This window comes from Cebidichthys violaceus, unplaced genomic scaffold, assembly GCF_023349555.1.
Source record: "Cebidichthys violaceus isolate CVI_PGR_0920_01 unplaced genomic scaffold, fCebVio1.0.p SCAF_14, whole genome shotgun sequence".
Classification (NCBI taxonomy): Eukaryota; Metazoa; Chordata; class Actinopteri; order Perciformes; family Stichaeidae; genus Cebidichthys; species Cebidichthys violaceus.
In genome coordinates, this window is record NW_027176307.1 from 14,564,039 (window position 1) to 14,586,739 (window position 22,701).

Consider the following 22,701-nt stretch of genomic DNA (forward strand, 5'->3'; position numbering starts at 1 on the left):
ACTAACGGCAAAGAGGGGAAGGCCTTGCTAAATGTATTTATTTTTTATTTCCACGTACCCCGCCGCGTACTTAACACCGTCGCGAGTATATTTCGTCCGTGTCGGTGGACGGCTAGTTGGTTTTTTAGAGCGTTTTCGCGTCGCGACGCCAGGACGCCACCCCTCCTCCGCCTCGTTTTTGTTTCGTCGGTCGTAACGTCCGAGCGTCCAGCTGATTGCTTCGAGGTGCCGTTCAATGATTCCCGTTCAAACGGAGACGTTTTGTTCCACCTAACGGATGGTTTTTTTTTTTACCTTTTTTTTTTTCTACCGACTTGTGGACTTTAAAAGAAAAAAAGGGGACATTTATATTTTTATTTTCGTTTAACTTGAGTGTTGGATCGGGGTTTTTTTTTTTTTTTCGACAAGGCCCCGGACTCATCCCCGGCCTCGCGTTGTTTTTTTTTGTGTGTGTGTTGGAAGTCATGGGAGACACCAGTGAACGAAGCAAACCTCCGAGTCTACCTCCACGGTGTCCCTGTGGATTCTGGGGGTAAGAGTTGAACAAACCCGATACATAAACTAGATTAAAACCCAGAAAAAGGTAAATCCGGATGAAATATATATAAATATATGTCCAACTAGTCCAAACCCATTGTTGTTGTTCTGTAGAGCAGGCCGAGGGTGGGGGGTTGGGAGAACTTCTCTAATAAATAACCCTCTATGGCTTAAGACAATTACCTACATTTCCACCATTTCCACGTGTGTAAAAACCCACTTTTATCGTGCCAAACCCGGGTTAATATTCTTTAAATCGCGCTACATTGTGTATTAAAAGCACATTTTTTTGACGTCCTCGAGATAGAACATGATTTATCGCTAGCAGGTTCCTTTTTTTTTTTTTTTTTTAAACCCCCCCCTCACACCGCCGTTATCTTGAATCACCTCGAAGAAAAGCAACATTATCAAACGACGAACTCTTTGGTTCAGCCCTCGGACCCCGAGCGGCGCTTACACAGCAGTTCTTATGGAGTTATTTCACACCCTTTTAACAGTCAAGTGTGTTGCATACCGGATGTGAATCACTGATGTCTCCTGTGTTTCCTTCATAGGAGACATGACTGCACACTACACCTCCTTACTTCATAGGAACAGCTGCTTCTGTCTTCTTGTTATTAAAGCAGCTCGAAACAAACACTACTATATATTATATATATTATAGTGATATGATATTACTAACCACCATAAAGCAGATAGTAGACAGACTATAAACCCCTGAACACTAATATTAGTGATGTTTTTAGGGTGTCAACCGACTGACACGGTGTCAAATACAACCAGGAAGACAATACCGCCCCCCCCCCACACACACACACACACACACACACACACACACACTGTTTTGGCGTATTGTCTTTACAGAACCGACTCCCTCCCTCCAGCTCCATCCCCCAATTGTCTTCATTTTGTGGAGACCAGTAAGCAAACTGGAACCAGTAGCCCACCTGTCAATGTCAGGTGACATGAATGGCAGCGGTGTGTGTGTGTGTGTGTGTGTGTGTGTGTGTGTGTGTGTGTGTGTGTGTGTGTGTGTGTGTGTGTGTTAGTTACACGGCTCCCGGCTCAGAGCAACACTGTCCCGTGTTCACAGACCAGGTGTGATGGACTGGTTCTTCCTCTGTGGATGAAGATGTGTTGGACCGTTTCCCTGAGAAGCGTCCAAAATCAGTTTGAGATTTGTGTTTCGGTAGTTTAGCCTTTTGAGAATTTAAAGAAATAGAGATTTATCCGCCCGTATTTCTGTATCGCTGCTCCTATGTTCCCCCGTCGCCTCATGTCGTCACAGACGTAGACGTGTGAAATATTGAAAACACTTGCAGCCTCGGTTCAAGGTTAAAGGCCTGCTTTCTGTGTTTGTCGTCTCTCACACACACACACACACACACACACACACACACACACACACACACACACACACACTCCGCATGCTGCTATCTGATGAACAAGTTTAAAGCACCTCAGCATGTTTGACTTGGTTTCGGCACTTTTTCCGTCGGCAGCGTGACCGAATATTCCCGTCAACTTTTACTTTGTTGTCGTCTGCAGAAGTTATTTATTGTTTTTTATTTACATTTTTGCTTTGATTGTAAAAATAATCTTGGTGTTGGTAGTTCTTTATTTGTTATAAAATTGCTCTGAAAAAAAAAATACTAATTCTCGGCTCGGGGAAAGATTTGGATAAAAAATTGCTCAATAGAGTCAACTTATTTTTGTAATAAATTTGCGCAATTTGCTCAGGAAAATGGCGATTAGTTGCGTCTCCATTTGGACCAGTAACTTAATACGACACGGCTTGAGGAAAACCCAGGATCCTTCGTGTTACTCGTGGGCGGCGTCGTAAAACTTTTGACATTTCCAACATGGCCGATGGGGCGCTAGCTAGCTAGCTATGCTAATGGAGCTAAGCACCGGCCTGCCCCCCCCCCCTCACTGGATTCTTCTTCCCTCTATTCCATCAAACGAGGAACCAATCCAGCTGCTGGAAGAAAAAAAAACACAAATATCAAGCCCCGCCTACAAGCCAGCGTTTTCATGGTCCCCTGCAGCGACGATGACGTGCGTTTGTATTACCACGTTGTCATGTAGCACGTAGCACGTAGCATTTAGGAGACGAGTGCGGTCGTGAGAACGTGCCTCAAAGCGGCGGGAAGTTCATGGCCATTAATAGCCATGAACCCTGAGGCGTCTCACCCTGCCACCTCGGCCGCGTTGCTCACAGCTCCCGTCCGCCACGGCGATCTTAAAGGACGTCCCAGCTGACCGGAAAATGGCGGCGTGAACATTCTAAAGAGAGAGAGGCCCACGGAGAAGGTGAAGGGAAAGACGGAGAAGGTACCGCCGAGAAGACGCCCGACGCTCTCGGCGTGAATTCTTCTTTTTACGGTCACATTATCGATCTGTGTGTTTTACAATGCCCCCCCCACCCACTGTGTCCGTGTGGTGCTCTGCCACGGTACCAAAAATAAAAGTTCTTAAAAACAATACTCTGTTTTTGTTGAAAAAGTAGGCTGTGTGCCACATGACTGAATCAGGTGACTGAACAGAGGCCTTTGCAGGACCTAACTCTGTAAGTGAAACATCCATTACACATCCAACCCCCCCACACCCCTCCCTCCCTCTCTCCCCGTGCCTCCATGCAGCGTAGCCGGGCCCGGTGGTCAGGTGTGACCCGGCTAGCGTCGCACTAAGCCCGTACTTCCTGTCGTCTCCAGCTGGCCTTTGTCACCCTCGGCCTCCACCGCGTCAGGCCCGGCTGGACTTTGAGCGTCCAGGCTGAGTGTGTGTGTGTGTGTGTGTGTGTGTGTGTGTGTGTGTGTGTGTGTGTGTGTGTGTGTGTGTGTGTGTGTGTGTGTGTGTGTGTGTGTGTGTGTGTGTGTGTGTGTGTGTGAGAGACCCAGTAGTCCACGCTGATGTGCGATGGGACACCGCCTGCTCTCTCCTGCTTTGCATGGATGAAGCATGAATCGATAACTTGAATAGTAAAAATAATCCCATTTATTACAACCGTGTGATTCTTCTGTAAGTGAATTTATTTATTTTTTGACAGCCGGCCATTTTCTCCCCCGTCCTCTTGAGACTTCCTGTCGTCCCGCCTTTTGGATTTATTGACACCAAAATGAATGAAGAAGAGAAGTCCGCTCCGGTGAAACGTTAGAGGCGCTTATGAAAGGTGTTGTGGTTTGCGGCTCAGGATGTGAGGTTTCGCTGCCATGCCAGGCGTTCGGTCCGACCCGGTGTTTGTTTACGAGGCCGTGCCGGGTTTCGTCGGAGAACAGAAGTCTCCGTGTTTTTTGATTTATCTTTTTTTCGTGTGCCACACCCCGACGGCGTCTGTTTAGGTTTGTGTCGTAAATAGTACCGTGTGCAAACAGCCGGTAACAGCCGTGTGGATCTGCTTTGACGTTCTCTCTCTTTCTCTCTCCTCTCTCCTCAGGTCCAGTGAAACCATGAACCTCTGCTCCAAGTGTTTTGCTGGTAAGTTTTGATTCTGATTGGAGAGAGATGGCGCTCTACCTCAAACGTACGGCGCGTATATTTGAGGTGGAGCGACGTTTTAAAGGCCTGTGAGTCAACGTGTCGCCATGTTTGTGCATCGCTGTGATGGTTCCCATGTAACACAAAGGACCCGGTTCATGCAGGTTCAGGAGAACAACAGTCCTGTTAAGTTACACCTGATGAAAAACCCAAATATTGCTGGGTTTTGCTTCTTCAAAATAAAAGCCTTTAGATTTTATAGGAAAATGTGTTTATTTAACAGAATTAGCAGAGCTCTCTTAGCAGATTTTCATCAATAAAACAAGTATGTACACACACACACACACACACACACACACACACACACACACACACACACACACACACACACACACACACACACACTCGGGCTCTCCGAGTCTCGAGCATCGCAGACCAGCAGCGGCGCTCAGAATAGACTCGATGCTCAAGAGGCTGAGCAGAAGTGGGTTAGTCCACATGTGGAGGAGAAGCCGTAAAATGTAGGCTGACCTCCTCCCCTCAGCCCTCCCCGGAGGGGGGGAGACGTAGACTGTTATCGTCTGAGATTGTCCTTCCGTTAGAGAGGACGGACGTGCGTCTCCAAGGTGACCGCGTCTCTCTCCAAAGCCTCCTTCAGTTTGGAGCAGCGACGCTCTTGAAAACTTGTGACTTTGGTACAAAGCTGCAGCTTCATTCAGTGAAAACGGACACAACGTCGGTCCTGGTAGCTGCGGCGCTGTATTTCCTGCAGAATTGCTACAACTTGTCGTCACACACACACACACACACACACACACACACACACACACACACACACACACACACACACACACACACACACACACACACACAGATTTGACCAAATTGACTCTCTTCCTCTTCCTCGACCCGCAGACATCCAGAAGAAGCAGCCGGGGGACGACTGCACCTCGGCGCCGATCCAAAGCGCCGGGAGCAGCCAGTCGGCGGTCTTCGGTAGCGAGACGAGCAGTAGCAGTAGCCAATCCCCGTCGCCGTCGTCGTCGCCGCCCTCTAGCTCCGAGCCGCCGCCCGCCGAAGAGCCGTCGCCCTCGTTTAGCAGCACGAGGGAAGGTAAGATGGGACGACGCTTTCTTCTTCTTCTTCTTCTTCTTCTTCTTCTTCTTCTGTTTTCATGATGTCCATGAAAGAAAACAAACACCATCAACACGTTGAAAGAGCAGAAATGTTGTTATTAAGCTTTCAAAGGGATTTAAGTAAGGAGCTAATGGAAGAACCTCTTTCTCTCTCCATTGAACTGGATGATGGATCATCAGTACATGGGAGCATTTTATTAATAGTAATGTCTCTTGGTTTTTCCGTCTTCAGGCATGTCGTCCACAGAAACAGCCCAAGGAACACTCTGCACACCCACAAAACGTCCCCGAGAATCAGGTACAGCCGGCCTCCTCCTGCTCCTCCTCCTCCTCCTCCTCCCACCAGTGGCTCTGCATGACCCCCCCCCCCCCACCCCACCCCACCCACCCACCCACCCTCCTAACCCTTGACCCTTGATTTTACTTTCAGCGTCGGGCTCGGAGAGCGCGGAGACGCCGGAGAAACGGCCGCGGACGGACGAGAAGGAGGAGGAGGAGGAGGAGGACGGCGGCGAGGAGGCCCGCGGGACGCCCAAGCAGAAGAACCGCCGGCGCTGCTATCGCTGCCAAACCAAACTGGAGCTGGTGCAGCAGGAACTGGGCTCCTGTCGCTGCGGTCAGTAGAACTCCACGTCTGTACCGGCTGGGTTCAACGCTGCCGGTGTAAAAACTGTGCTGCTGCTGTTTGACCTGGAAAAACTACGCAAGCTAACGTTAGGGAAGGAGGCTGTGAAGGAGGCTAGTGTTCAAGCGAGGACGTTTAGTCGTCTCCTTTAGCCGCTCATTAGCAAACGCCTTCTTCAAGACGCGTAAAAGTGTCAAAATTCACCGCTTGCTTTTTGGCGTTGCTTGTCGAAGTAAAAGTAAAAGTTTTTGGGGTTCACTTCCTCCCCCATCACCTCTCTCTTTTCTCCCCCCCCTCCCCCTCCAGGCTACGTGTTCTGCATGCTGCACCGTCTCCCCGAGCAGCACGACTGCCTGTTCGACCATCTGGGCCGCGGGCGTGAGGAGGCCGTCCTCAAGATGGTGAAGCTGGACCGCAAGGTGGGCCGCTCGTGCCAACGCATCGGGGAGGAGTGCTCCTGATTGACCGCGAACCGCGAACCGGCCATCCAGTTAATAAGAGATGAGGCGCTTACAGAGAGGAGGAGGAGGAGGAGGAAGGAGGAAGGAGAGCTAGGAGGAATGACAAAGGGGGTGATGGGAGGGAGGGAGAAGGGAGGAGGAGGAGGAGGAGGAGGGAGGCGGTGACATCCTGCATCTGACGATTCTGTATCTGAGCTCCGCCCTGTTGATGTCCTGACTTCCTGCGTCGGAGCGTCCCGTTTTGGACGCCGGGGGGGGGGCGGGGGGGGGCTGGCTGTTCTGCAGGGGCCACGTTCAGTATCGCATGTACACACACACACACACACACACACACACACACACACACACACACACACACACACACACACAGCCTTAACCCAAACACCCCCCCCCCCCCCCCATCAAGGGCGCCGCAGAGACTCGTCCACACGCCTCCTCCTCTTTGCTCGCGCTCCCTCTCTCTTTGGGTTCCGTGAACAGAAGCGTCTGAGCGGATCCGTTTGGGTTCTCCTTGTTGTCCCTCTCTCGGTCGCGGCTCTATCCCACGACCGCTCCTCAGGTCGTCATCACGGGGTTGGAGTATCAAACCTGTAACCCCGCCTTCCTCTTTTCCTCTTCCTCTTCTTCTTCTTCTTCTTCTATTGTATTTCTTTCTTCTTCTTCCGCCTACATTTAGGTCCACATGCAGCACCACTGACGGTGCTTTGCCCCCCCCCCCCCCCCCCCCCCCCCCCAGTGCATGGTACCGGCGCCGGCTGTCCACGGACGCTCTCTCGCGGTTTGATTCTGCCGATCAGCTCTCGTGTGTTTTTGTTTTTTTTACCGCTGGACCACGGTGTCGTGGAGGACAATACAGCCAATCCCTGCCTCTGCTCACCGGACTGTTGACGGAAAAACATCCGATGAACCCCCCCCCCCCCCCCCCCCCCCCCGGATGAATCCTCTGTGTAGCAGATCCTCTACTCCTCCTCCTCCCTCCTTTTTTTCCCACTTACAGAGCGGTGCCGTTGTTTTACGTGAAGGGGAACGCGACTTCAAATGAAGAGTCCTTCGCCCAACAGACGCCATTCAGAGGAGCCTCGTCACACACTACCCTTTAAATTCTGCTCTAATTTATTCCTTACTTTGTGTTTTTGTGGGTCAGCCTCGGGTTCTTAGCTTCCCCCTTCGTAGGTTTTTTTAATTTATTATTATTTTGGCATTGCCCCCCCTCCCCCCCCGCTCTTCATCAGCCCACACAGGACTTTGTGCTGTGCATATTGTTCAGTTACACGCCTCTCTTAATTCTACCAAAATCAACTTGTTTCTCAAATATGATTTCGCTGTTTTGTTTTGACATTCAAAGTACAGGTTGTGATTTCTTTAAAGGTACTGAATCTCCATTAACGACGAACTTCTGCAGCATCACAGGAAAATGCAATTTGATGATGATGATGATGATGATGATGATGAATTGTATATTTTTTTTGTTTTTTTCCAATTTGGAGAAACTACGAAGCCGAGTCGGCATCATATTATTTTTTTTGTTTTAATTTGCAAATGGTCTTTTGGGTGGAGGTGAGACGTTGATGAAGACACCACTGAACTATGCTAATCCTCGTGCTCCGGTCCTCGTTTCTGCTCCCTGCAGCCCGCCGCTCTCATCCAATGAGAACGCAGCGACGCCTGACGGGAGCGCCGCTTCTGATTTCATGATATTTTGGAGAACTTTTACTTTTCTTTTTTTTTGGAGTGCTAATGAGAAATGGAAGAAATGGAATATCTTTCTGTACCTTTTTTTTTTTTTTTTAATTATTTAACCTTATATCAGTTTGAGTTACTTACACCTTAGCGTAGAGTGGCATATTTAGTTAAATGTATAAAAAAAAAAAAAAAAGCAAGAACATAATTCTGTCCTATTTTCTCTTTTTTTAATTTTATCGTGTTCCATTTTCTGCTGAGGAAAATAAACTGGATTAGAGGATGTGGTGTGTGTGTGTGTGTGTGTGTGTGTGTGTGTGTGTGTGTGTGTGTGTGTGTGTGTGTGTGTGTGTGTGTGTGTGTGTGTGTGTGTGTGTGTGTGTGTGTGTGTGTGTGTGTGTGTGTGTTTTATTGTTTGAAACAAGGTTTTCTCTCCAACAATAAACTATGAATAACAAAATGACAGAATATCCATCAGAGTTCATTATTATGAGCTTAACAGAAAACACAGCAGGGTTCGTCTGTAATACTGCTGTATACTTGCATACTTGTATACATTTAGTGTGAATATTACCAGTTTTATTTTAGTGAAGTTATAGAGTAGGCTGCTGCCTCCACCCCTCTAATATCACTGATAGAGTTCTTCACATATTCATCTGAGTTCATCCAATAAACATTGATCTGTTGTGATCTAACTCAGTGATTCTCAACTGGTGGGTCGCGACCCAAAAGTGGGTCGTGGGCCTTTGCCTGAAAGAAAAAACCCCAAATCCTGTGCTTTTATTTTGAAGGGAATTTTTTATACAGCGGCGTTATTCACACTCCTTAACGGTATGTGGCGTTAATGCCTCGTAATGCTAATAGACACCCGCCTTTTCACAGTATAGAAGAACAGCCACGAAGTTTGTTTTCATGCTAATTGAGCGAAACGCAAAGTACGACACCGACTACATGAGAGATGGACTTTCTTAAATTGAGGACAAAAGAGGACAAAAACCTCAGTGTGTTTTGTGCAGCGAGGTTCTGGCAACAAGAAAGCATGAAGCCCTGAAGGAAACAAACCACCGTTCTCTGAAAGATAAACCTGTTGAGAACTTTCGAAGACGACTTCAAGACCTGAGGACGTCAAAAGTGTCTCACTGACCTGCAGACGTGGACGTGTTGATCAATCCACAGAGGGTGAACTGAAAACTAACCCTCTGTCAAATGACACTATAAGTAAGATGACATCGAACAACAAGGACATGTTCAGCTCAGGTTCAAACTGCTCCGTCTTTTCATTAAACACATTCGAGAAGTTGACGGCTCGTCATTACAGGGGTGACGGTGGGTCCCACAGCCAGACCAGTTGAGAACCACTGCCCTAAACTGACATTGTTCATTATACAACGTGAATTATACTTCGTGCATGGACCTCCATGTCTCTGTTTCAAAGCTTTTCAAACACCGTACGGCGTAAGATTCCAGCAAGAAACAGATCGATCCCGTTCACGTTGAGAACATCAGGTCATCGGCGTATCTGAGGATACGCGTTGACAGCATCCCGTGACTGATGCAGTCAAGTATGCTGATAACAGATGTGCCTTCCCCGGCTCACTCTCAGCCTTCAGGGGTGAGGGAGACCGGAAGGAACTGCAGGACTTGCATGGTAAATGGTAAATAGACTGTACTTGTATAGCTGTTTGTAGTCTTCCGACCACTCGGAGTGCTTTAACGCTAAATGTCATCATTCACACCCTGATGACAGGGATTATGATGCAAGGTAGGCCCTTTTGCCCATCAGGACTCAGGACATTTGGGGTTAAGTGTCTTTCCCAAGGACACATCGACGTGGACAAGCGAGGCCGGGGGGTAAGGGCGTACCTGACGAGCCACTAGTGCGTCACGTCCCGCTTCATCATCGAAGGGTCCCTATAGCATCAGTGTCTTGCTCAGGACACGGACCAGCCAAGGATCGAACCGCCAACCTTGCGGTTACCAGACGACCATCTTAACCCGTCACAGTTGCACCCCAACAATTTGCACTCATTACATTACAGTCATTTAACAGACGCTTTTATCCAAAGCGACTTACAATTCAGTATCTATCTACACACCGTAGACGCAGCTACGGGAGACATTTTGGGGTTAAGTGTCTTGCTCAAGGACACATTGACATGAGACTAGTAGAGCAGGAGCCGGGGATTGAACCGCCGACCTGATTGAAAAGGCGGCCCTGCTCTCCACTTAGCCACGGTCACACCCACTCCAACAAAGATGTTCCTTTGACAGGTTTATTGACGGTAAACAAAGTGTGTGTGTGTGTGTGTGTGTGTGTGTGTGTGTGTGTGTGTGTGTGTGTGTGTGTGTGGTTTAGTTCTTTGCCGATCACAGAAAGGTGTTCAGAGACACTTTGGTTCTGGCCGAATCCCCTCAACCTTTCAACAGGTGGTGTGGATGAGTCCAATCAATTCAGTGTATTAAAACAGGTAGGCCTTGTTTGTGGTTGGGGGGTGGTGTCAGTGGGGGTGACACCACTTTAGCGTCTCCTGTCACACTGACACATTTGACTTCCTCGACTTAAAGCAACGACAGCAAAAAATGTTCATTTGGTTTGAGGAATGTGTTGTTTTTTGAATTTGAGTGACAGAGTGATGCTCTGAGCAGAAGGAAGTCAAGTAAAGACCTTTTTTTAAATGACATTATTCACTTATCACATGTTCACTTGGTGCATTAATCACTTGTAAGGACCAGTTGTTGTGCCTGAATTTTCTACCTTATTCTTGGGATGTTATACAATCTCGTTGTTGTGCTCTGCTGTGCAGATAAATTGTGCGGTTGGAGTGACGTGACGGACATTTAGATGCGCATGTTGTACCCAAGCAAGACGTGTGTCGAACGTTTGTTATTTGTTCTAGTACTGCGTGATCCCATTGTATCTGTTTGACGTCAATGTGATTGTGATTGGTCATGAAGATGTGGCAGCAGTGTATATAAAAACAAAAAGGAGGTGCGCTGAAATCATTAGCTTTGTGAGCCTTTCCCTTACTCGGTCCACCTCCAACCATGGTCTGTGGGAATGCCAGATGGGTTGCCGGGCTGCTCTGTGCTTGCACCGTGATGTTAGGACCCACGGGACAACCTGTGGACAACAGGGAGGACGCGTCAACGGTCTCCCCTCGGGTGAGAGGGGTGTCAAGTGAAGAGAGGACGCCGGGTCCTACGCCCGACACGGAGACGAGTTCATCAACCCCTCTTAAGGTGAGGAAATGAGGAAAATGTTCCAGTCAGAGTCTAAATTCGGGAAATAAAGTTGTGTGTTTATTGTGTATATAGTTGGCCTATAATACTCCAATCATAGTCCAACTGAAAGGGGTTAAATATAGTGTAAATACTTAAAGTGCTTTCCTGTGTTATTTGTAGCCTATAGTACCGCTCTATAATATGTTACGGCCTTTAGCCTGGAGTCATTTCTACAGCAAACCGTTTAGTAGAAAGGTTCAATATCATGATATGAAACCATATAAGTGTGCGTCTTATTTACTGTGTGTCCACCTGATAACACTACCCTGTGTGTGTGTGTGTGTGTGTGTGTGTGTGTGTGTGTGTGTGTGTGTGTGTGTGTGTGTGTGTTACAGCGTTATGTGCGGCAGTCCCAGTTGATGTCTGCTGGGGAGCAGGAATTCGTCCTGAAGAGGAAAGAAGTTGTTCTGAAGTCTCTCAACAGGCTGGGAATCGAGTGTACGCCGGTATGTCCGAGGAATCTCTTAAATACATCACATTTTTGGAAACCTCGTCTGATCTCTCTGTACTAAAAGCTCTCTAACTTTGTTCTGCTTCACTTTATCAAAGTCAAACTGTGCAGAGAGACTGTTCACATATTGTGCTATAATATGAGAGAGGTTTAAACCTTCAGCTACATCATTCCAAAGAAATAATTATCCTGAAAGTGCTTTTTTTTTAATGCTCGTTCGTGATTAGAGGAGAGTAGTATCCCTTGTGTCCAGTAGAGGGCTCCACCTGTGCTTATAGAACTGGGGTTATACTATTTGTAACCATCATTACTACCGCCTCCCATTTCTCTCTCTTTTTCCACCCAGGAGTCCGTCCCTCACGTCGCTCTCTTGGGCTCCGGTGGGGGTCAGAGGGCAGCTGTGGGTCTGGTGGGTTCCCTCCATCAGGTGGAAAAGGAAGGTCTTCTGGACGCTCTGCTCTACCTGGGAGGAGTTTCTGGCTCTGCCTTGTAAATGCGTACAGTCATGTGTCATGTTCTGCTGGTTCCCCCACAGGCTGTATAACTTGTATAGTTTGCTGCTGTTATTGAGTAAATATTGAGTTTCTCTCTCTCTCTCTCTCACAGGTCCATGTCGTCCATCTACAGTGACCCAGAGTGGAGCAACAACACGGCCAGAGCGGTGTCCAGGCTGTCGGGTCCCGGGGTTGAGCTGGAGGCGGCTCTGGGCTGGCTGGGCGAGAGAGCAGAGGAGGAGCACTTCTCTCTCTCTGACGTCTGGGGGCTCCTAACGTCTGCTGGCATCATGAAACAGGTAAAGAGCAAACGTACACGAAAGACGACGGACAGGAATGAGAGCCTTTGGACGAGGATACCGGAGGGGATAAAGTGTCATCAGTTCACAACACAATGCTGCGACGATGTGGAAAATTGTCTATTATCTCTTTTAATTGGCAACTAAATTGGCAAAAAGACAGACATCAAGAACATACTGTGACGTTTCAATAAATTCAAGTTGCAGGTGAAGGATTGCATACCGGATAGTTTTGTTCTTTGCATTTATTTCATATATCTTGCTTTGAAGTTTCAATATCGCATGACAACGTTAGAAGATGAAATATCGTCTTACATACCAATTTCAAGGTACAATATCGTTTCTAGGTTCACAGTTCACTCACCTGATGCTTTCTTTGCAGTTGGATCTTCGAGGTCTTTCTGAGGATGGCAAGAACGCCTTCAATCCCTATCCCGTCTACAACGCGGTGAACAAAAACTGCCTGCACAACGGCCCTGTTCAAGGTACTGAACGCACACAGCTATGCAGACAAAACATGCGCACAACTCAAACCGTGAAAAGACGCAGAAATGACATATGACAGGGCGACAGACTGCAGCCGTAGATGAGTTCAAGATGTCCACCGTTGACCGGTGCAGACACTGGTTCTACCTCTGTGATACGTTGTACTGTCTCAGTCGTTCTGCCTCTTGTGTACCTCAAAAGGGAAATGGTTTGAGATGACTCCTCACGAGGCTGGCTTCACAGATCTGGGGTTCTTCATTAACGCCTCTCACGTGGGCAGCAGCCACGAAGCAGCTCGTGGAGGTAAGCGGCTGGAGATGGACATGATCAAGCTGCAAGGTACGTCTAAAAACCAAAGGACGTCTGACCATGAGCAAGGTGTCTATTAACCGCAAGACACCTTTTGTCACGTTTGCGTAATGTGTTCATGTTTTCTTTTGCTATCAACGTTACAAAAGCTAACAGCTATAGTTAGCATTATGGAGATTGTGGGTTCTAACCTGTGTTCGGGTTCACTTCTCCCATCGGAGTTAATTAGGACCCAGGACCGGCTGGGCCGTGGTGAAACCCTCGTGACACAGGTGGGGTCTCTTCTTTCCGAACTGCCTCTGGCTGCTTCTTTTCATGGAATACAGTATTTACCTGTAGTTACTGTAAACGTCGAGTCCATGGACGGGTTTTAGGGCTCTCAGGGATCCTGGGAAACTTAGTTTAAATGGCTACCTATGTACATAACAGTCCTGTCTATTCTTAACCCTTATTTGTCCAGCTTTGTAGTCCTTGTTCCGCACGCTAGAAGATGTTATTGTCAGCAGTTTTACGGTGCGTGTCCTGTGTGTTTTCCGCGTTGTCATGCAGGTATAGTGGGCAGCGCCGTAGCAGAGGAAAAAAGCCTGTTGAAGGCCCTGCCTGACTGGCTGAAAGGTACAAATCTTCATTTGTCTCGTAGTTGGGGAAAAAAGTAAGCAAACATTTCAAAAGACTAACTATGAGTGTGTGTGTGTGTGTGTGTGTGTGTGTGTGTGTGTGTGTGTGTGTGTGTGCATTCAGGTCTGGTGGGTAGAGCAGCAACTGTTAAAAACAACGTACTGGATGTGGCGTTTCTCTGGACTGAAGATATAACAGGTTCATAGAATAATAGCTCGTATGATACACATCGTTACGTGTTTTTAGGCACGTCGATTTACATTTCTAACAGCTCCACAGCACGTCAACGATTTCTGGGACGTCGTGGACCGTTACATGCGTGGGTACCGCAGTCTTCTGAAGCTAACAGAAGTGATCAGAGAAAACACTGAAGATCCCACTGTGTTATCTGACCTGGACAACCTGCAGAAAACATTAAAAGGTGCTACAATTAGCGATGGCGGCGATAATCTGAAACTTCACATATGCACAGTTTTCTGGGCGATCAAAAAATAATCCCGCAAAACAATGAGTCCTCTTCCTGTTTTCCAGAAAAAATGAATTTAAAGCCGTTGGTATTTTTTGGAAAGAAGAGCGAAGAAGAACGGAAGCTGATTCTTGAGCAGTGGCGTCGGAAACTGTTGGCGCCCTTACAGATCAGGAGCCAGAGTCTGGATGAAGCACCGATCAAAGAGAACGGTCAGTACCAGAGTCACACCACTCTTTAGCTGCTGTCTGTCCGGCAGCTTGTTAACCAATGCAATTGAGTTTCATAGTATTATGGCCCTGAAAATACTCTGAATACGGGATCGGGCCAACATTTAATTACCGACACCATGGCTAACCTTTTAGCCAATTGTTCCTATTAACACATACACCAGACACAAAGCAAAATTGGCATTCACTCACTTATTTTTATTAATTGGGAGACATCTCTCTGTCAACTTGCATTTTGAAAGGTCGCATTTTGAACTTGACAAAAATAGACAAATTAGAAATCATGAATTACTTCCATTACTGTTGTAGAAAGGTACTCATAGTCACTTGTAGCGCCTCCATCCTGATGACTCTACAAACAAGCAAGTAGGTGTTTGGCCAGTTGGCATTGTGCACTGGCCAAGTGTACAATGCAGTGTTTTGAAATGGCAAACAAGTGACTTTGTGTCAGATTCGTGTGTCTTTATGTAGAGAGCCCTGTGCAGTGTGTTGCAGTGTGTAGAGTTTTGGAGGCTTAACTGAGGTTTTGCTCAGTCTTTATGTCATATTAGTGCGTTAGCAATAAAAACAACATTTTTATAGGCAGATGTTGTGTTTACAGTTTGCTTTGCTTCCCCCTAGTGGCAAAAACAATTCTAAAAAAATGCAGCTTTAAGTTTTTCATTACTTACAGTAACTTGATCATTTGGGGGTTCTCTGTTTTCCCAGTTTCTCTGCTGATCCAAAAAGTCATCCCGCTGATTGGGAAATGGGAATGGGGAACAACTGAGAACTTCCTCTACCAATACCCAGGTGAACCTCTGTCACCGAGCCTTCTACTACCCGCGCACGTATTACATTTACACTCCTGTGATTCGCCAGATGTGTGGTAGTAAATAACATTTGCTATGTTGTGACGTGTGCCGTTGGGAAGGTGCCGCGGTGCCATCTTGTATCAAACTTAAGGAACGCCTACAGCTGGTAGACGCCGGTCTGATGCTCAACATGCCCTACCCTCCCTTCCTGGGAGAAAAGAGAGACGTGGACCTTCTTATTGCTCTGGACTTTGGGGCTGATGACACCTTCAAGGTGAGGCGTTTGTGGTTGCTCACGTGTGATGTCGGTATATTAATCTTAGGAGCAACAAGTGTCATAAGGCTAATGAGAATAAATCACACTGTTCTCTGTACAGACTCTGACTAATGCCAGAGAATATGCAATGGCGGTGAATAAGCCTTTCCCAGACATAGACGACAGAGTCCTGGAGGAGGCGGTATGGCCAAAGGACTGCTACGTGTTCCAGGGAAAACAGAAGGAACCCACCATTGTTTACATGCCGCTCTTCAACAGACGCAACTGCAGAGGTCCTGTTACACCCAAAGCTCACAAACACACACAGAACACACCGATTGTCAAATATGTTCAGGAATTCGTTAACGTTTTTCTTTTTTTTCTTCTGGTCCAGATGCGAAGGAGGCCAAAGCAAAGATGGAGGAGTTCTCCACCTTCCAGCTTCCGTACAGCCAGGAGAAGATTGGATTTCTGTTGGAGACGGCGAAAGCCAACATAAAGAACAACAAGGAGACGCTGCTGGGGGAGATTCACAAGGCTGTTATCCGCCGTCGGGTCAATATCTAGGGTGGTCAGTTTGAGTATGTGGGTGGATGGACAGACCCAAAAAATGATGGATGTGGGTGTAGACTCAAAACTGAATAAAGTATTGAACATACAATCATTTCTAGAACTCCTCATACCTCTTCTTCTTCTTGTTCTTCGTTCATCCTTCTTCTTCCTACACCTTCTTCTTACGGATGATGTACAGGCTTCAGACTCTTCAGCTAGATCCAACTGGGGGAAGAGTGAGGTTTAGTTATGTCGGGGTTGGAGGCAGGACATGGTGCCTCAATTGCCTGGTCAGTGTTAAACACAGAAACGAGAAGCAAGCGCAGCAACGAAGGCGGTCTCAACACGGCATTTAACAGGACTCGGAGGTCCGTTAAATTCACAACACTCGGTAAAAAGTTACAGTGCAATAAAGGTTGAAAGAGAGCGGGTCTCGTGAGTTATCCTTCGCTTTCTTGAAGCAAGGAGAGACCGCTGGTTGTGATCTTTCAACGCAAAGTCAGTAATATGCGTTAATGGGAAGCTGGTTCCACAGAAGAGGAGCTTGATAATTGACGGCTCCCATCCTACTTTTTAAGACTCTAGGAACCACAAGTAACCCTGAACTTAGGGAGCTCTCTAGTGGGGTAATATGGTACTATAAGCTCCTTAGGATATGATGGTGCCTGACCAATTAGGGATTTGTAGGTGAGGTGAAGGATTTTAAATTCTATTGTAGATTTTACAGGGAGCCGGTGTAGAGAAGCTACTCCCTCTGTCAACCCCACACATATATATACAGGATTATTCTCCCGTGTTCGTTTCTTTGGTTTTGTAACTTTGCCCTTTTTCGTTTTTTTTTTTGCTCGCTCCCTGTTGGAGTCGTTTCGACTGCTCGGTGCCCAGTAAAGAACCTCGCCTTCTACCTTTTAGCTCGTCTCCTGAGTCTTTGCTGTACCTTTAGAACCGTTACGGTACAACCTGACCGTGACGGACTCGGCAGACCACCGTTTGGTGCACCACACCCGTCTGATGTAAAAACAGCGATAAACAGTTTACAGTACAGAAATAGTGTCACAAGTTAAAAAAATCATGCATCTAAAACTTTACTGACTAAAATTAGAAAATACCAAAAGTAGTATCATCAAAATATACCATAGAATAAGTACTTATTATGCAGAATCATATATTATATTATTGGATTGTAATTAGTAACGCATTTAATAATGATGCTGCTGGTACAGGTGGGGCTGATTTTCATCACTTCATATACTGCCGGGTCGTTTCCTCGACAACAATGCGTCATAATGTATTCTATGATTTATGTGTTGTATTAATAATCTAAATCTACAAAGTAACGAGTTACTAAAGCTATCAAATAACAGTAGTGGAGCAAAAAGTACAACGTTTGGCTCCAGAATGAAGTGGAGTAGAAGTATATAGTAGCATAAAATGTACAAGTACATCCAAAGTTGTATTTACAGTACTTGAGTAAATGTACTTTTGACCACTGGAGCAGTAAGACGTTGGGTTGAGATGTGTATCAAACTCAGGAGGAATCTCATTGGTTGAGCTAACTGAAGGGGGCGGGGCCAAACACACCTGCATCCTATTTAGCTTAATGAGTCAGATCGAGGCTAGGCTAGTTTAGCTAGCTGATTAACTCTCTTAAAAAACAAACGTTGTACATGTTTAAGTAATCTTCACTGAGCTAGTTCAGCGTGTAAAGTGTCAGCAGGTCCTTTAACGTCGTGAAGAGTGAGTGAAGCGTCACAAACACTGGACCGGATCAGTCTGGAATGAACCACGTTTAGCTAGCTGTATCTTAGCATAGCTAGCAGTAGCAGGTCACCTGATTCAAGCCACCATGAGGGGATTCATAATACTTTTATGAAACATGAAAAGACAAGCTATGAAAGCAGCACAACACAATAAAAGAGCGTTTAATTAAAACCAAGATGATACAAACTGAACCACAGTTGTTAGTTTCTTTGAGACGGCGTGTTACAGTATTGTTTCTTTTAAAACTGGTATTTTCGTCACCTTTTTATTGACTTTGTGTTTAATTTGAATACTTTATTGCTACAGGGATTGAACCCCACACCTCCCCCCCGTCTCCGTCTCAGAGCTCTGCTGGATCAAACCACCAGAGGTATGACGGAGTTCCTGCTGAAACAGGTACAGGAAGCTACACCTTCAGAGAGTATTCTGACCTCTTTACTTCTTTTTCACATGTTGCTGCGTATCAATACTCGATACGTCACAATGAAACGGTGAAATCAGGATCCAGAATGCTTTGCAAATGTATTACGGTGAGACGCATCAGGCAAACTCAATGTTTTACACACAGATAGTGGAAAGAAAACATCCAAAACACACATTTATGTGTTTATTGTACTACTTTGTCTTTTTGCGTCTGTAGATTTCTTCTAAATCCACCAAAAGTTACCTTTACATAATGCCTCATTTGCATATTTAAACATAATATTTCAGAAAGCTTGTAATATATAAAATAACCCTCTTAATGTCGGTAATGAACTGGTGAAATATACACTACCTGGTAGTTTAATCTGTAATACTACATCATAATGTACTCGCTGTTAATGTTATATTTTGCATCGATCTGTAAAAAGAGGCAGAGCTTGAACACTAGATGGCGCACTAAGACAGTTTCAGACATGAGAAGGATCTTTTGGGTCATCTCATAACGTTGACTGGAACCCTGTGATGATTTACTGAACCCTGTGATGATTTATTGAGATAAAACATGTGATAACAGGTTTTCTTCTTGTCAAAGCTGCAACCCCCCCCCCCCCCAAAAAATAAAGCTCTCCTCTTTCCTCTCTCCACCTTTTCTCTCCTCATCCTCCTCTCTTCACCTCACTTTCTCGTATTCCTCTTCTCTCAGTCTACACATTAAACAGTGACGGGGTTAATGCTGGGTCAATATTACCCACAATCCATGGGCATAACCACCACGACAAGAGGTTGTTCTGACCGAAACAATACAATACAAGGCGTGTATAAAAAGTACTACGTCTGTATTACATTCATCCACGCTGGAGTCTTTTCCATCTGAATGATTAATCAACTTTACTTAAACACCACAAAGAAGTTTAGTTTTTTACATGTATTGTGGTGTTTTGGCTGTTTTTATGACTTTATGTTAATACGCATTTCACTTCTTGTGGACAGAATTCCTAAATATTAGAAAAATATTAGAAATTATAAACTTGTTTCCTTAGAAAAGTGACCTAAATTATTAACGCACGGTCAGATTTGTTGCAGATTAATTTTCCGTTTCCTCTCTGTCTATTCTATTCTTTCTTCTCTTTCATTCTATTCTGTTCTATTCTTTTTCATTCTATTCCATTATCTTGTATTCTATTCTCTTATCTTTCATTCTATTCTATTCTCTTTCATTCTCTTCTATTGTATTGTATTCTATTCTCTTGTATTCTATTATATTCTCTTCTCTTCTCTTCTCTTCTCTTCCATTCTATTCTCTTATCTTTCATTCTCTTCCATTCTCTTCTCTTCTATTTCATCCGGTTCTATTCTATTGTGTTCTACTTTAGTGGAGTAGTTGTGTGTGTGTCGGCAGGTGGAGCTCCATGCTCTCCCATTCAAACCTCCATGAGGGTCCACGAGTCCCTCCACGAGCGAAACACGCTGTGTAGAACAGACGCACGCACGCGCACACGGCTGTCAGGCGTGTCAGAGAGGCGCTCGCGCCTCTGTGAGTTGAGAGAGAGAGAGAGAGAGAGAGAGAGAGAGAGAGAGAGAGAGAGAGAGAGAGAGAGAGAGAGAGAGAGAGAGAGAGAGAGAGAGAGAGAGAGAGAGAGAGAGAGAGCTCTGTAGTCAGTGCTCCACCGTCAGCGGGACCGGGCAGACTTGTGTTGAGTTGGAGGAGGTGGTCCGGTTCAGTCTGCTTTTGTTTTCTTGTTTGTTTTTTCCTCGCTTCCGTTAAAATGGGATTCTGACAGCAGCCGGGCAGCGGGCGCCGCCGGCTCCTCCTGACCGGAAAATGAAGCGTCTCTGTCGGAGGCTGGCGGTGGCCGTGGCGGTGCTGGTGTGGCTGGGCGCGCTGGTTTACCTGCTGGTGCTGAGCCGGAGGAGGCTGCCGGAGCTCGGTGCCGGTGCCGGGGGAGGAGGAGGAGGAGAGACTGCGTTCAACCAGGTGAAGTAGAGACACAACCTCTACACTCTGTGTGTGTGTGTGTGTGTGTGTGTGTGTGTGTGTGTGTGTGTGTGTGTGTGTCTCACTGCAGGCTGTATCTCCTATAATAAACCCATAATATGATGAGTTTATAGTGGATGTTTTTGTCTGTTTCATCCCTATAAAGACTGAGATATCTCTGTAGTTTTATCCCAAACATCAAAGATAGTTTGGGATAAAAAGTCTTCAAAGTCTGGATTAAATATAGCAACGACCCGACGAATACAAGGTTTGAAATGAAGTAAAAACCCAACACATTGCCAGTGAAATGTACTTAATGGAAGGAAATGACAGAGAGTTAATGTGTTTTAATTGTTGTAGCAAACTAATTGGCAGTGAAGCGTGAAACTGCAGGGATTTCTGTTTGATGAGACTTTTTCTTTCATGTTTTGAAGACGACTTCTTAAATCTGTAATTCAGACTTTAAAAAAAAAAAAAAAAAAGAACAAAGTTTCTTCTGGAGAGTGACCAAAGAGCTTAAGTTCTACTTGTGTCCTCCCTCTCATACATAAATACATACGTATACATATATCAGTACAGGGTATTCATATAATCCTGTCTGTTAGTGGCTCTACTTAACCTCGTATTCCCTGAGATAATAAGTGCAGGTCCTATGATAAACACACATCCTCTACACTGGATGAAGTCATGAACAGCTACTGTGGCTCCTTTGATGTGTGTGTTTTTTTTTTTAATGATAATTGGGTTCGTTTCTGACCCGGCCCGGTGTCTGCACTGCAGGATGTCTGTTATGCAAAAAGAACCTGCAGCATGTTAACTGTGGCTGGTGGGATACATTGTATCGATCCTCTCTTACCTTGTTGTTATTGAACCGCAAGCACACACACACACACACACACACACACACACACACACACACACACACACACACACACACACACACACACACACAAACTAGATCTTTGAGGAAACACTTTTGTGTAGGAATATAGGGAACACAAATATCATAAAGTAGTGTTAACATCACATAACTTGACACTATTGGATGCATTTAATAGGATTACATGATGTCAGACTTTGCAACTGCACACATTATTAGCCCATCTGGAGTGATGTGTGTGTGTGTGTGTATATGTATATATATATATTTATATATATATATCATGAAACTTACATGCACCACAGTTACGAACAATCATGTATTTATTTTATTTATAAGCACAATCAACGCTGCTCAGTGCACTTTAACAATGACATATGAATTGATTTCAATGCAAAGATTCTTTTGATGGAAAAACCATTTGTATCAGTGTGTGTGTGTGTGTGTGTGTGTGTGTGTGTGTGTGTGTGTGTGTGTGCAGTGCACTTGTGAGGGCTGCTGCATATTCCGCTCCTCCACGGCGACGCTCAGCACTCTGTGTCAAAGTGACAAGTGAGTCTGTAGCGACACCGGAGACGCAGAAGAGCTGCATGTAAAGTCTGACGGCTCTGTGTGTGTGTGTGTGTGTGTGTGTGTGTGTGTGTGTGTGTGTGTGTGTGTGTGTGTGTGTGTGTTGGAGCAGTCGTCGTGTTGGACAGCGGCGTGCCGTGCCGTAATGCAGGTGCTCCATGAACTGGAGCGTGTGCTCTCTGCTCGGTAGAAATGGCTGAAAATGTGAAATGCAAATGTGAGCTGGATGAAAGCTTTCAAGAAGGTCTGAAGCACACGGCGTAAATACACATCGCTGTGACATCAAAAGCATGTGTGTGTGTGTGTGTGTGTGTGTGTGTGTGTGTGTGTGTGTGTGTTCTGCGACACGCTGAGTGTGACGTGTGACCTGTTACATTTGAGTGGCTACAGGTGGTTTTCTTTTATTTTAAGGATGCAGACGGAGCCGTCGGGTATGAAAGGACCAGTGTGAAGGATTTAGAGGGCTTTATGGTCAATATATATCATTCATAAGCATGTTTTTATGAGTGCACAATCATCTGAAACTAAGAAATGTTGAGTTTTTATGTCTTAGAGTGAGCTGATTCTATCTCTGCAGGGAGTGGGTCCTCTTGTACTCTGTGATGTTGGGTTTGGGGTCAGATTTAAAGGTTTTTTTTTAACTTAAAACGAAGCAATTTCACATCATTTTGGACCGTTATCATTACTATAGGACTAGATTACGTCATTAAACCATCACTTCATTACACATCTCACCGCCTTCTGAACATTTGAATTCTTCCGAGGACGGGACTTCCTCGGGACGGCGGCGTCCGGTCGGCTGCCGTGAAATTTGGTGCGAATGTTCAAGTTCCCGATTTCTTCACTTTGTCCTCTGAAGTGTGTCGCCCACTGATCGCATCAGCACAGATTGTTTGCGCAGACATTCCTGGTTCCCAGATGGTGAATCTTAACGAATCA

General features: G+C 45.9%; 3 protein-coding genes across 3 annotated transcripts in view; all 3 read left to right on the forward strand.

The window, feature by feature from the left end:
- The first annotated feature begins 16 nt into the window (after window positions 1-16).
- Window positions 17-6,954, forward strand: LOC137871296 (AN1-type zinc finger protein 3-like). Its single transcript, XM_068709063.1, has 6 exons — window positions 17-532; window positions 3,974-4,014; window positions 4,930-5,127; window positions 5,383-5,448; window positions 5,581-5,766; window positions 6,082-6,954. Exons 1-6 carry the CDS (start codon window positions 465-467, stop codon window positions 6,234-6,236), a joined length of 714 nt encoding a protein of 237 aa, XP_068565164.1. The 5' UTR covers window positions 17-464; the 3' UTR covers window positions 6,237-6,954.
- Window positions 6,955-11,015: 4,061 nt separating this feature from the next.
- LOC137871420 (cytosolic phospholipase A2 gamma-like) lies at window positions 11,016-16,168 on the forward strand. Its single transcript, XM_068709231.1, has 13 exons — window positions 11,016-11,156; window positions 11,534-11,644; window positions 11,996-12,138; window positions 12,256-12,442; window positions 12,825-12,927; window positions 13,130-13,267; window positions 13,787-13,852; window positions 14,127-14,276; window positions 14,387-14,533; window positions 15,260-15,343; window positions 15,465-15,619; window positions 15,723-15,894; window positions 15,996-16,168. Exons 1-13 carry the CDS (start codon window positions 11,016-11,018, stop codon window positions 16,166-16,168), a joined length of 1,770 nt encoding a protein of 589 aa, XP_068565332.1.
- Window positions 16,169-19,878: 3,710 nt separating this feature from the next.
- Window positions 19,879-22,701, forward strand: part of galnt14 (UDP-N-acetyl-alpha-D-galactosamine:polypeptide N-acetylgalactosaminyltransferase 14 (GalNAc-T14)) — a 100,190-nt gene continuing 97,367 nt past the window's right edge. The window contains exon 1 of the mRNA XM_068709233.1: window positions 19,879-20,312. Within this exon, the coding sequence (XP_068565334.1) occupies window positions 20,160-20,312 (153 nt within the window). The 5' untranslated portion in view covers window positions 19,879-20,159. The remainder of the gene's footprint in view (window positions 20,313-22,701) is intronic.

Bases quoted from the DNA above. Each gene is read 5' to 3' on its own strand.
- LOC137871420 (XM_068709231.1), top strand. From the start codon at position 11,016: ATGTTAGGACCCACGGGACAACCTGTGGACAACAGGGAGGACGCGTCA. The intron at 11,645-11,995 runs GTATGTCCGAGG...TTTTCCACCCAG, and splicing joins TGGGAATCGAGTGTACGCCG to GAGTCCGTCCCTCACGTCGC. The intron at 13,853-14,126 runs GTACAAATCTTC...CATTTCTAACAG, and splicing joins CCTGCCTGACTGGCTGAAAG to CTCCACAGCACGTCAACGAT.
- LOC137871296 (XM_068709063.1), top strand. From the start codon at position 465: ATGGGAGACACCAGTGAACGAAGCAAACCTCCGAGTCTACCTCCACGG. The intron at 4,015-4,929 runs GTAAGTTTTGAT...CTCGACCCGCAG, and splicing joins CTGCTCCAAGTGTTTTGCTG to ACATCCAGAAGAAGCAGCCG. The intron at 5,128-5,382 runs GTAAGATGGGAC...TTCCGTCTTCAG, and splicing joins GTTTAGCAGCACGAGGGAAG to GCATGTCGTCCACAGAAACA.